Source organism: Pterocles gutturalis, unplaced genomic scaffold (genome assembly GCF_000699245.1).
Source record: "Pterocles gutturalis isolate BGI_N339 unplaced genomic scaffold, ASM69924v1 scaffold10032, whole genome shotgun sequence".
NCBI lineage: Eukaryota > Metazoa > Chordata > Aves > Pterocliformes > Pteroclidae > Pterocles > Pterocles gutturalis.
In genome coordinates, this window is record NW_010110274.1 from 12,972 (window position 1) to 27,584 (window position 14,613).

Consider the following 14,613-nt stretch of genomic DNA (forward strand, 5'->3'; position numbering starts at 1 on the left):
TGGGAGAAACAGTCTCAGCAAGCCTCATTCTATCTTAGACCAAACAACTGACATCATCTACCTTGACCTGTACAAAGCGTTTGACACTGACTTGCATGACATCCTTGTCTCTAAATCGGAGAGACATGGATTTGACAGAAGGCCCATTCGGTGGATAAGGACCTGGCTGGATGGTGGCATTCAATGAGTTGTGGTCAATGGCTAAATGTCCAAGTGGAGACATTGTCCTCGGTGACAAGTGGTGTTATGCAGGAGTTGGTATTGGGACCGGTGTTGTTTAACATCTTTGTCGGCAACATGGACAGTAGGATTGAGCGCACCTTCAGCAAGTTTGCCAACGACACCAAGCTGTGTGGTGCGGTCGACATACTGGAGGGAAGGGATTCCATACAGAGGGACCTGGACAGACTTGAGAGGTGGGCTCATGTGAACCTCATGAAGATCAAGAAGGCCAAGTGCAAGGTCCTGCACGTGGGTCGAGGCAATTGCAAGCACAAATACAGGCTGGGAGGAGAATGGATTGAGAGCAGCCCTGAAGAGAAGGACTTGGGGGTGCTGGCTGATGAGAAGCTGAACACGAGCCGAGCAATGTGAGCTTGCAGCCCAGAAAGCCAACCATGTCCTGGGCTGCATGAAATGAAGTGTGACCAACAGGTGGAGGGAGGTGATTCTCCCCCTCTACTCTGCTGTGGTGAGACCCCACCTGGAGTACTGTGTTCAGCTCTGGGGGGGCCCAGCATAAGAAGGACATGGACCTGTTGGAGTGAGTCCAGAGAAGGGCCACAAAGACGGTCAGAGGGCTGGAGCACCTCCTGTACGAGGACAGGCTGAGAGAGTTGGGGTTGTTCAGCCTGGAGAGGAGAAGGTTCTTGGGAGACCTTATTGTGGCCTTCCTGTATTTAAAGGGGGCCTACAGAAGAGATGGGGAGGCACTCTCTACAAGGGAGTGTAGCAACAGAAGGAGTAATGGTTCTAAGCTGAAAGAGGGTAGATTTAGATTAGCTATTAGGAAGAAATTTTTTACTGTGAGGGTGGTGAGGCTCTGGAAGAGGTTGCCCAGGGAAGTTGTGAATGCCCCATCCCTGGAGATGTTCAAGGCCAGGCTGGATGAGGCTTTTTCGCAACATGGGCTAGTGGAAGGCATCCCTGTCCATGGCAGAGTGGTTGTAACTAGATTATCTTAAAGGTCCCTTCCAACCCAAACCATTCTATAATTCTATGATTCTATGATGGCAGCAGGACACAGACCTGTGGGACCTGCAGTTCTGCATGGCTGACCCATGTAAACAGACACCTCATTGCTCTAGCAGGCACACTGAAATGCTCTGAGGTCCTGAGCAGGGACTGTTGGAAAGGCTGAGCGTGTGCAGCCCGGCTGGAAGGCACAGAGACTGACCCAGGGGGATAAATGCAATGAAGATGTTGCATGGTATCAATGCTGAACTGCAAAGTCCCACTTTAGAAGAGCGAACATTTAAAGAGACTCCGTCATGTCCTATAGGATTTGGTTTGACCATAGGGTTTCTGTTAGGTTTTGACTACATTCCCCACTGAAAAAAAAAGACTCATCAAGGAACAATTTTTCCGTGTTATCTTTTCTCTTTACACAATGTTGGTAGAGCTCTTTCCCCTACCTCCAGACGACTTGCTAACCTCAACCTGAGCTAGCACTGGAGAGGAAAGCAAGCACATAAAGAAAGAAGTGAAGAACTGGAGACCTGATACTTTTTGCTTCTTTAAAAACATTTTGGAAATATTCCCTCTCAGCATTTTCAGGTGGTGAGAAAGGGAGCATTCAGTTGAGGAACACTCTTCCCAGAAGAGCTGGCAAGTTAACCAGCACTTCTGCATGAGGAGGCAGGGATGCTCAGCAAACAGCACCACTCAGTCTTCTTTCTATGGCCTGGAGCCAGGGGGGCAGTGCACTGTTTTAGGGAGGGGGGGGGCAATCATAACTTTAACAGTTGCCCATAAAGCCCAGGAATCTTGTTTCCCTGCTCTTTTGCTCATGCTGTGGATGGTATCGTGCTTTGCACTGCACAGAATGAAACCCCAGGATGTTAAATAAATGTTGTGATCATGAAGAGGACTTCTTAAAGATTCAGCTCACTTCATGCATATTTCTGATGGGGAAACTGTCTGTCAGGGCAGAGCTCAGGCTCTGTCTTGTGACTCAGGAATTCTGATGGGAAGCTCAGAATTCCTCTCGCTTTTTCCCTTTCCCAGGCTGCAAAGCAAGTGATGACCCAAGGCAGGCAGTCCTTCCTCCTGGCAGGCAGGAAAACACACAGTCGTGCCTGTGGCAAAAGATTTCAATACTGAGAAAAATGCCAGCCCATTCCTCACCTGAGCCCCGCATATGCTGAAGCCAGCAGCGTAAGACCAGCCAGGGAGGGGACACATTTCCTAATTCCAGAAACGATTCTGCATTCAAAACAATCTGCTGGTCAACTGGCAATTCAGTCCAGCCACCCAATGTAACGCCAGGTTTCCTGACTACTCCAGCATCAAATAAACACAATTGCTCCAGACATGGGACAGCTGTAACACAGACCAAGTGGGCAGAGATGGGATAAACAGTAGTTTCCTCTCATGGGTTTTTTTTCAGCTGAAGCTGTTTGTAATCCTGCTGTTGCTGAAAACTTCCCTAAAGTCTGACACCACCACACAGATGCCTTCAGCATTAACAAGTCTCTCCCACAGGCACTAAGAGATGCAGTGTCAAGAGAATATCGACAGTCGAGCACTGTAAAAATGTGCTTTCTTCAACTAGCTTTTCTGGCACTGACCTTCAGACTGTACATCTCTAGTCTTGTCTCGTCCAGGACTCATTTTTTCTTAGTTGAACTAAGTTTAAGATTTTTGGAAGCAGATGGGTCTCATGGGAATTAAGTATAGGCTGAAGACAGTATACGTGACTGGACTGAAATCAGGAGTATGGTATTCTCAGAGAAGGACTGAATTCCTGAAGAGCACAGATGAATTACAAATCAAATCTGACGTGTTTGGTGATAATTTAATGTGGAGCTAAGGGTAGATTGCATTTGATATGTGACACAACAGCTCTAGCTAGTACTGACCCACACTGAGATGCCAGCTTTGTCCTCTTCACAAGTGAATGAATTGTGCCACGCTAGTCCTGGCTAGCCTTGTCATATGAAAGGATGCCCTGCTCCATTCCCATTCCTGTGCCCCAGTTACAGTATCAGTTTGGTTCTGCAAATGAAACAGGTTTAGCGAATGAATTAAGAACTGACCTCCTCTTACTGGTAAAAACCCCTGACACCTCAAACTCACTCCTGATCTCACAGACAGATTGGTTTTGGCAGGCAGGATTACCTGCAGCCCCCCCTGGCCCTTCCCATTTTGTAACAGACACTTTGTAAAATATCCCCAGTGCCTACACAAAGGAAGGAGGTATCTCTGCCTTCTCTCTCCAGACCAGTCAGTTCTGCCAGGCACTTCCCAGCAATTTAAGCAACTTCTCTTTCGTTTAATCATAGTTTAAAATAACTTATCAACCAATCATAAAATGAATTTTTTGGTTTCTCCTGGCTCCATGAACACAAAGAGGTGCACGTCCTACCATAGGAGGAAGCAATGGCTGTTAAGTTTTACAGTTATAGTGGAAAGCACTGATCACAGCCTGCCGGCCTCACTACTGGATGTGACAGGCGGTGGAGGAGGTGGCTTGGCAACACATGCAGGTAGGGTTGACTGATTTAGGTGGGATTAGGTCGAGGTCCTCGTCATCTGGGATCTCATCTAACCGGTACCCATCCTTTAGCAGCTGGATGTTCAAGTCTTGGTTGATCTGCTACAGACAAAGAGACAAACAGTCAAACACTTGAGACCTCTTCCTTCTGATGGTCAGAAGATGAAGGAGGTCTCTCATTCCGGAATATATTTTCCCACCATTAGTAGCTGCCCCACCAATGAAAGAGTCCCAGTTCTTGACAACAGGTGAGGGCTGCCTTCCGTTGTTCTACCTTTTTCCAGAATAGGAATATCTAGAGTGAGATATTGCAGAGTAGCAAGTCGATACACTATTTTATTCCGCAATAATCTTTCCATGAAGACAAGCCCTCATTAAAAGTAATGTAATAATAATAATGCTAATAAACCAACTGGCAGCTGGGTATTCCCTCCTCTCAGTCTGGGGCACACTATAGCAGTTGAAACGTGGTAAAGCCTCTTGGCTCCTTGTAATGTCAGATTCAAGTCCTGTCTAGCCAAATCTGGGTGAATAAGACTTCATCAGGGCTGAGAGATGGCCCAGAGCATTTGATCTGGTCTGTGCTCTTGGCTGTTTTTCTGTGTTTTGGAGGTATTTTGCCCAAGGAAGTGATACAAGGGGGAAGACTTCCCAGCAGTTTGTGTGCCAAATGGCTGCTCAGCACCCTGGATGTAAAATCTGATCCTGCAGAAGCAGTTGCCAGAGGCTGAGCAATGAATTCACAAGAGAGCTTGGGAGGATGTTCAGCAACAATGCAGAGGGATTAACAAGCCTGAACTTCCTGCCTTTTCTTTTTGAAAGGGCAAGAGTTCGCATCTGCAAGTCTTCCCTGAGATTTCTGCCTGCTCCAAGTAAACTTGTACTGGGTGACCCTGACCCCTCCAATCACAGCACATTCTCAGATCCTTTATTTGTGTCCTTGGCAAGCATATAGTCGCTAAGCTGGTGTGGCAGACAAACTGATGCTTTTGCACCACATGGGCCAACACTGCAGGACTAAGCAGAACTGGGAAAAGCTTGAGTGAAGCCAAAGGTAGCTGTGAAAACAGCCAACGGGCAGATTGGTACCTGTGCCAGGGCAGTGTGGGGATGGAGCTAACTGGATTACTGGGGAAGAAAGAAACATGATACAGTTTCTGCCATGGCCTCTTCCAGGCTCAGAGAGTCTACGTCACTGGTAAATTCCTTGTGTAGCCGTTTTTGGCAGCACAAGGCCACTCTAAGCCATTTCTCATTGCTCTACTATTAGCATTCATGGCAAGGATGGCAGGAAGGAGTATAACTCACCTCAGCCGATGAGTATCCCGAGGAGGAATACCTGGACATGTCAAAGTCATCATCACTGCAGGGAAGGACAAGATACAGCAAAGAAGTAAACAGAGAGACCTGTATTCCCTGGTTAGCCCTATCTTGTGCCATGAAGCTGTCCTTTAGGCACAGAGAAGTTACATCAAGGGAGTGTGGACAGCACTGTTCACAGTTCATCTGTGACCTTCTGAGCTTTCCATCAAAATGCTCTTTACTCATGTTTCTTGCTACTTGTTTACACACACAGACCAGTTACAGCATGTGCCAAAGGGCACAGCAAGGAAGAGTACAAATGGCCTGCAAGGGCAGTTTCAGCGGGAGTTAGCTTCAGTGGGGCAATCTGGCATGACAACTTGGTTCCAGCGTAATGTATATCTTATTAACACTTTGCATACCTGTCTGTATCCAGGGCTACCAGTGGCTTTTCATCTGGACTCTGGTCTAATGATGAATAGCCCTTATTGGGAACGACGAGCCTGAAATAATTAAATGTCTGTTAACCACACGGTAAAGGTCAGTACCACACATAGTCTAGGGAAAAGCTATATGATGGTTAGGCTTTCCCTGTTTCACTTCCTTGCAAGTCCCCCCTTATTGGTGAAGAGGTTTAAATGGATGCAATTCAGAGCAAGCGGGCTGTGTCTCAGGGTAGCTTAGAGCAGTTTCACAGGGATGAATGCTTGACCTGCCTTGGGAACATGCTCCTCCCTAAAAGAAAAAAACAGTTGGGACACTCCATGCTGCATTCTGTTGAACCTGTTTGGCTAGCACTGCTTGTTGTATCAGACTGCTCATTTTTGTATTGCTTTTTTCTCCTAGGAGTGAGTACATGACACTAGCAGTAAGTAAATAGGAGAAGGAGGCTAGGGGAAGGCAGAGTAAAATATATCAAATGTTACCACAAAGCAGAAGTATAGCCTCATGACTAGTTCTATTTTCTTACTGTCTTCAAGATAAAATAAATTAATTTTAAAACTGATGCAGAATTTCCAAACTGCTGCACCAGGGCACTGGAGAAAATGGGATCCACTGGCAAAATTCAATACCCCTTCTCATAGCACTGAGATGCTGCTCCTAGAGCATGCAGGAATGAAATCAAGATGCAAGATCTCTGGAACTGAAGCTGTGACCTGGCATCAGCAGCTTGCCCATACAGATATCACAAGAACTGATGTCCATTCTCGCTCTCCAGTTTTCAAGTCACTGCTCCATATATTCTCACTGACAGTTGTTACTATATCATGAGTGAACAAAGCACCACCAGGGGATGTAGGGGAAGAACCCTTTGTGGTGCTATTTACTTGATTAAAAACACTCGCTACATCTTCTTCTTGAGAAATGTCTTTTTTCTTAATAATACAGAACTTCAATTTTTCTGCATCAGACAAAAACTGTGATAACGTCTTTGTCCCTGATCTAAGTCTTTCCCTTGCATCCTGATTGTTGTTATTTTTGCTTCCCACTCTCCTTGGAACAAAGCCAGGTTGCAGCTGCACCTGCTTTCATCCACAGGTATCCCAGTGTGAGCTTCTTGTCTTGATGTTTTTGCTCACTTAATACGAAATATGTTACGACATAAATCTAAATTTAGGTTATCCTCAGAATGAACTGCAATATCTGACTGTGCCCAAGTGGTAAGGATGTTGTTGTGGTCTCTGCCTGTGCTCATAGCAAGTGTGCCAGTGTCACCTCAACCTTGTTCACATTTTATTTGGTCTTACGGAGTCTGAGTGTGTCATAGATCCAGATCCTTTCACCTTGAAGGCTGCCCGTGCCCCTGCTCCAGGAGAAGGCTGAATGGTGAAAGCAACCTGTTACTAGAGGCTGGATGTCAGAAATTCATATAGATAATGAAGAAGAACAGAAGCCTTGGGGAAGGACAAGGAGGTGGATCAGAGACTAGGAGATGCAATGTTGTTTGCCTAAATGAAGCAAAACATATTTGATGAGAACAGTAGGACTATTAAAAAGGGGGAAATAGCTTTAGCACATTCTCCTCCTGCAAAGACTGGAGGAAGCCAACAGTTTGGACTCAAAGAACAATCATAATCTGGACGTTTTGCAATGTATCCCACTGGAGTACCTCCCATTATACTGCAAACATTATACTGTGAAAAAAAGCTGCTGTGAAAAAATGCTGCTTGAACAAGCTTGTGGCATTTCTGTCTTCCTGGGGTTGCCCTGTCTGTGGCAAGACAGTGTACTGGGTCTGGCTGAGATGGAGCTAATTTTCCCCATAGCAGCCCTCATAGTGCTGTGCTTTGTACTGGTAGCTAGAAAGGAGTTGATAACACACCGGTGTTCTGGCTACTGCTGAGCAGTGCTCACACAGCATCAAGGCTGTCTCTCCAACATTACACCCCCTCCCACTAGCAGGCTGGTGGTGGGCAAGATCTTGGGAGAGGACACAGCCAGGACAGCTGACCCAAACTGACCAAATGGATATTCCACACCGTATGACATCTGCTCAGCAACAGAAGCTAAGAGAAGGGGGGTGGTGGTGGTGGGGTGGCATTTGTTATTACAACATTTGTCTTCTGGAGCAACCACTACACATATTGAAGACCTGCTTTCCAGGAACTGGCTGGACATCACCTACTGATGGGAAGCAGAGAATAAATCTTTTGTCTTCCTCTGTTTCCGTGTGTGGCCTTTGCTTTTTCTTTATTAATCTGCCTTTATCTTGACCACAAGTTTTTCCATCTCATTTTCCCCCTGCCCTTGTCCTGCTGAGGAGGGGAGTGATAGAGCAGCTTGCTGGGCACCTGGCATCCAGTCAAGGTTAACCCACCACAGACAGACTGAACCATTCAGAGGGCTGTGCTTGTGGTGTTGTTTGGTTCCCAGAAAGCCAAGGTAGTTAGGGGATGAAGGGACTTGGTCCAGCAAGACCCTGTGTCAGACACCTCCCAGCCATATGGGAACAATGGAGCTTGGCTACATCTGCTACTAAAGCAATGGCTGCAAACCTCTGTTTTACAGACCCCAAAGGATGCTTCTTAAAAGTTGTGCGAAAAGTAACTAAGAAAAGCAAGTCTACCGTCAGCAGGCTTCGCTTGGCTGTGGAGGGGTCCGTATGTCCTCTGGACAGTGGTCAGGTGTGCACAAATGGAATAAAACTGAGCTGGCTGCTCAAAAGCTTTTGTCAATAGGTGTCACTGCTCTGCTGTTCTCCACTCAAATCAATCATCTTTCCATTGGCAGCTTGGAAACATCAACCACGCTAAGCAGAAGTGTGGTTGATGTTTCAGAATTTTACAGGTAGGCACATATCCCATCTTCTCTCCTATACCATCTTCCTCCACTAATTTCAATGTTTCTAAATCTCTCAAACAGCAAATCTGCTACTGTTCCTCTCGGGAAGCTAACATGCAGCCTATAGGTAAAAGAAAGCAAGACTTTCCAGCTTGTATTTGGAAGACAAGGAGAAACGGTGGGTGTGAAAAATGCAGCTGGGAGCATTTGCTGAAATTCTTGCTGCCCTGAAGGGCTTGGATCTTTTTTATGGTCTCAACAACAGAACACAGGGCAGGGAGCAATGCAGCGTATTCCACCAACTTTGCAGGGGCTTACAAATAAAACTTGACGAAGTCCTGGCATGAGTTATGACTACTATTTTGGGTTTTGTGAATTAATGTTAACAAGGAACCTCGTCTGGTGGATGCGTTGCATACAGAAAGGCTCTGACCTGCAGCTCCTGTTCTACTTAATATATGGTAATCTGTGAAACTTTCTCATTCATCAGTAAACACCCAGCATTCACACAGATCCTTCCGTCATTTTAAGTGAGGTCCTCCACTAAAAACCACCACCTTTCTAGTAGGATGCAAAGCATGCAATCTTGTGGGCTCAGGGAGGTTCCTTCCTCCTGAATGCAGGTAAGTAAAATGCTGCGGTACTGAAGCTTGCATCGAAAAAATAGAAATACTCTAAAAGAAAGTATTCAGGTAGGAACGTCTTCGTTTACAGGGGTTTATAGTACCATCTAATACTGTCATACATAGATGTGCCAAGGCAGCTCCAGCAAAGTAGGACCATGCTGTTCAAAGTGTGGAGGAGGTGTATGGCAAAGTACACAGAGATGGATTAGGTACAAGCCTTCATTAAGTCAATCAGTATGGGGAAGGGGCCATCATCAACAAGAAGCAGGGGAATTACTGCGATAAAAGCAGACAATGCAAACTAAGCTCTAAAACAGTTTGCATTACATGAAGTAGCTTGTATCTCTCCCACTGGCAGGATTATGTGTTACATGAGGCTACCTAGAACATGCAAGACAGCTGCATCAGACCCCTGTCTTCAACTAGGCTGGGCTGCCTCTGTCTCCTGCAGGCTGCACCGTCAATGGTCCTGGGTTCAGCTGTCCCTGTATCTCTCCAGGGGATGGGATGCATCCCTGAGGCCATTTAGGGATTGCAGTTTAGAGCACAGCTGAGTGCTCTTCCAGTCCTTTACCTTGTTCGTGCCATCACGTTGTTCTTCTTGGGCTGCTGATTAACTGGGCTTCCCATGTTGCCATTCTTCAGGGACCCCTTCCGGGCCAGCTCCCTCTGCTTCTCTGCATAGGGGATACAAAGGGGAAAAGCAAAATTAGGGAAACAGCCTGGCAGGTCACCGTACAGCTGCAGAAACCCAGATCTGATAGCAGCAGAAGTCACAGCAGAATTAATAGCAAAGGACATGAACTCTCAATCTCCCAAGGAGGGATGCTGCAATGGCCCTCTCAGCTGTGTCCCTTTGCCTCCAAGATCACCAGGGGCTAAAACTAATATACCTTGACTTACAGCAGCTTGTTGACAACACCACACTAAGACGGTCACAGAGCTTCTGGATGAGACCCAGCTGGGGCAGAGAAAGGGCAGAGACCTTGTCTCCATGTGCACCTGGCTGCTGCACGGACCCTAAGACCGTGACTTGTGCTGGGCAGGGAATCTATCCTTTCGCCTTTTCTCCTACTGAGGCTGCTGCTGAGAGGCCCAATGGGGCTAGAAAAGTGTCTTCATCAAAGCAGCACCACCATTTAGTGTTAGTCCAGCCTAGCTGGACACCAGGCCTGAGTTATTACTGCTTCCCTAGACAGCAACTCACCAGACTAACACACCCTACAGCAGAAGTGTTGCTGCCTTCCCTGATTCTCCTCCTGGCAGCCTGTGATGTTCCCCATGTGTCTTTTTCTTTTATCTCACATTGATTCTTGGGAGCCTGCTCTATTTAAAAAAAAAAAAAAAAAAAAAGTGAAACATTTTGGAGCTGTATTTTTAAACAGCATATTGTTTGCTTAGATTTTCAGACCATGTTCTACTTGCTGCTGAAATGTACCTTAGAGCATGGACAGGGCATCACGTTTTCTTTATGTATGCAGTGCAAGAGGAGATTTAAATTAGCTTCTCCTTTATGAGAGTTTATTTCTTAACAACGTCTCACCACAGGATCACAACTAGAATTTGAGTCCAAAAGCTATGGCTTCTGCAGGTATGCAATGTGTCTGCTGCATTAATACAGCCCTGCCTCCAGAAGGGATAGGAGCCCATGCATGATAGATTACCACATAAACTGATTATTAAATTTTCTGATTCAAAGTCCTTCCTTGTTTCCTGTGGGAAATCACAGAATCACAGAATGTTAGAGATTGGAAGGGACCTCGAAAGATCATCTAGTCCAATCCCCCTGCCAGAGCAGGAACACCTAGATCAGATCACACAGGAACGCATCCAGGCGGGCTTTGAATGTCTCCAGAGAAGGAGACTCCACAACCTCTCTGGGCAGCCTGTTCCAGTGCTCTGTCACCCCCACTGTAAAGAAGTTTTTTCTCATATTCAAGTGGAACCTCCTATGTTCCAGCTTGAACCCATTGCCCCTTGTCCTATCACTGGATGTCACAGAGAAGGAGCCTGGCTCCATCCTCCTGACACTCACCCTTTACATATTTATAAACATTGATTAGGCCACCCCTCAGTCTCCTCTTTTCCGAGCTAAAGAGACCCGTTGAGTTGGGCTAACTGCCCCAATCTCATCCTGCGATGCCAGGCAAGGCTTGTAAGGAAAAGCCGAGCATGGGGCCAGTAGGGCAGGAAAGGGCTCAGTTAAAAACATCCTCCAGAGTGTAAGAAAATATTGGGAACTATTTTTGTGTCATGCCTGGATAATAGGAGTTTACCAGACTGTTGGCTGGAGAACCTGAATAGTATATTTGTTTTGCTTCTGCTTCCTCTGCAGTGTGTGAAATGTGCCGATATACTTTTTCTCTTGCCGATTTTATTCCCCTTTGAGAGAAAAGCACCTTCTCCCACTCGTCGTAGGAAAGTGGTGTGGCCACCAGGGTGTGCAAGTGCAAGGTAAGCCAATTCTGATCTTTCCACACAGCTAGGAGCAGGGGGACACATGTCCAAGGCTGCCTTTTTTGAGGGACGTATAGGCAGCAGAGATGCCTAGAGATCGTGATGATGAGCATGGCTGAGGAACCTGAAGAGAAGCGTATGTACAAACCATGCCCAGCCCTCCGCCTGCTGACAGCTGAGGTGAACAAATGCTCATTGAACTTGTCAGGAAAAGGATCAGATTAATAACTCACTCTGGCATAAGCAACAAAGAGACTGATACAGGATTGAAGTCAAAACCTTATATCAGAGTAATTTCTCAGGTATTTTGCAGGCCACATGAATTTTTCTATTCAGACACAGAGGGATAAAGTGGGGTTTTATGGAGGTACATGTTTACAACCATAAATACAAACCGACTTACACCCATCTACACCAGAAGCTCTAGTGCTGACCACAAATACACAGCACTAAGACAAGCCGCCAATACTTTAAGAGGCTGTATAATTCACAAAAGGCACCTGACTCAGAAACAGGTTACAAATCTCATTTTCTGTCAAGGCAGTTAAGGCGTGCCTGAGCCTTTTAAATGGAGCAGCGCTCTCTGCTTTCTGTTGATTGCTCAGTACAAGCACTAATGCTTTTCTCTGACTCAGATTACTCATTCAGATGATGAATCTGGACTTTTGCTAAGAGTCTCTTTCCTCCATCAGGTCTCTCCACGACTATTTCTATGCTACTATTGAATGCTATTGCAACATGTGGGTCTGAACAATATGAGATTTCCTATTTAACCTGTTATTTCACTTATTTAGTAGCTTGGAGGGAACCTTCCCAAAGCAATGTAAGTGCAGTAGGAACATCCATGCCTGTGTCCTCAGCCAAATTCTTAAGCATGAATGAACAGTTCATCTCCCTTTTAGATACTATGAATTCTGAGACCCTGAGGGCCAAAAAGCAACGGCTAGCAGGGGCAATGGGAAGTCAGCCCAGGCCCAGTGTGTTAGGACAAGCTCCTAGAAGGTGGCAGAGATGTGTATGAGACATGTTAGGCTTTGAAGCAAGGAAACCTACTACGTGAGCTTTACAAGGATGAACAACTGCTACCTCCACCATCATGCTAAGGAGCTGTTTGGGTGCCAATCTCATGAAGTAATTCTGGGCTATAAATTCCAGCCTCACACACCAACCCTCAGGTCCCTGAGAATAGGGGATGGAGGTTTTCACTGTCCATTTTCTGCTCAGTTCTTCGTCTTGGTGTAGCACGTGGAGTTTGTGAACCCCATTTCCAGGTAGTGAGCTCTTTCCCAGGCTTCCAGTTCTTTTGTTTTTGGCACCCAGACATTTATTTGAAGGCCAGCACCCCAGCCTTTAAGTAACTAGGTTCATTCTAGAAATGTGATTGATTTAGGTACTACTGAAGATGTTATTTTCAGGGTCCAATATTTTAACAAAAAAAAGTAATTTCACAAATCAAAGCAGTTCTCATAGAAGTTGCAATCAAACACATAAATGAGCACAGTAATGAGAAGGTGAGAGAAGGAACCACAATCTAGTCGTGATAAGTAAATGGCATTTTTCTTTGAAGTCTGCCCCATATCGGCTGATGCTACACCCACATGAGCATGAATCCTAAGATCACAATTCTTCACTGACTCAACTGTGCTAACTTTTGTGTGAAACCGTGGAACTATGAACCTGGGCAATTCTCAGGGAATTAAAAGCTAAGATGCTCTTTCCTTCTGAGTCATCCTGGACTCTCCAGTATGGTAGTCAAGTATTCCCCATTGGACTTAGATAAGACCTGTGTTTCTACATGTGTTTCTGCATGTCTCCCTCAGCCCCAAGGCTGCTGCTTAGCTTGAGACATTGAGGGCATGGTCACACCAGAGGGGATAGGCATAGCTTGTCTTCAGCACTTGGCAGTTTCTGGCACTGGCTATGAAATGGTTCTCCATGTCCAGGACTGCCTGTGATGCCTGCACTGCACTTCCACTACCTGCAATGAACTTCCAGGAAGGCAACTAGGCTTGATGGTGACTTGTCTAGACCTATTGTAGTAGAGCTATGGATGATAGCTCTACTGGTGACCCTACAAAAGTGCCTGATTTTGGGCAACTCTTGGGGACCAGAAGTATGAGGAAGGGTAACAGGCACTCCTGCCAAATATAAAGAAAGTGAGACATGCAAGAACAAATGAAAAAATGGAAGACTGTGATTTCCAGCCACTGGTTATTTCATGTCTGGTGCATTTACTGTTTGATGATCAGTGAAACGCTAATACAGCAGAGATACAAGGTAGAGGACAGACTTGGAGATGGGGAAGGCAGAATGAAACAAGGCTGCTCTCCAGCTACTTCAGAGAAATCACTCACTGCTGGCAGTAAAAGAGTGGCGTAACAGCAGAGCTCCAACAATGCTCTTTACATGGCATTCGCAAGTATTTGAAGTAGGTTGTTTAGCTTTCGTTTCACTTGACTGTTCTACTTTCTACCACTGTACCTAGTGAAATACTCACATTCACGGTTTGTCACCCCACTTCACATGAAGCAGTTATGGGTGACTGAGCACAGTGTGAGTACAGGTGCAATGGCTTGCACCTGGTACAGTTAGGGGAGAGATGGCTTTACCCAAATTCAGGTTCCTGCTGGTTTTTCACTAATTTTCCAGACAGACACCCCCTTGAAAAAGGAAGATAGAACAGAAGATGTGAGGGCATGAAGCAGCCTGTGTGTGCCTTTGACATTAAGAAGTATGCTATATTAAGAGTCTGAAGATCCTGTCTGATCATTAGCAGGGTTGCTGTGTCGGGTAATCTAGCTGGCTCCATGCTTGAGTGGAGCCAAGCAGCATTAGCTTCTGTTTCAGTGGAGAGCTTGGAGAACACAGACAGCTGTGCTGTCAGCCTGGCACACTGGGGAATTTGGCTGCACCAGTTCCACTCAAGCTAATCCTGGACACTGTGTCAGAAGAGGAACACATGGAGCAGCACATGTGTGTGTTCATGCCTGTGTGTGTATGTGAAGAGGGGGTCCAGGATCCTTTTGACACCACTATACTGCTCTGAACAGCATGTGGGATAGCCTTTCGTCTGGACCTGTCAACCACCATGTCACATCTCACCCTCCTTTCTTGTCCACCTTGTCACTTCATTTTTAAGAGATTTTGTCCCCTTATGACATTAAAATCATTTAAAGAAAGAAGATGAATCTGTTCAACGAGCAAGCTGTTATGTTTGTGCTAGCCTCACAC

General features: G+C 46.0%; 1 protein-coding gene across 1 annotated transcript in view; it reads right to left on the reverse strand.

Moving 5' to 3' along the window:
* Nucleotides 1-3,543: 3,543 nt before the first annotated feature.
* The window catches only part of FAM219A (family with sequence similarity 219, member A), a gene marked incomplete at its 5' end in the record, with an annotated part of 37,243 nt that continues 26,173 nt past the window's right edge, over nucleotides 3,544-14,613 (reverse strand). The window contains 4 exons of the mRNA XM_010073294.1: nucleotides 3,544-3,817; nucleotides 5,024-5,078; nucleotides 5,440-5,520; nucleotides 9,500-9,602. Coding sequence (XP_010071596.1) covers nucleotides 3,659-3,817; nucleotides 5,024-5,078; nucleotides 5,440-5,520; nucleotides 9,500-9,602 — 398 coding nt within the window. The remainder of the gene's footprint in view (nucleotides 3,818-5,023; nucleotides 5,079-5,439; nucleotides 5,521-9,499; nucleotides 9,603-14,613) is intronic.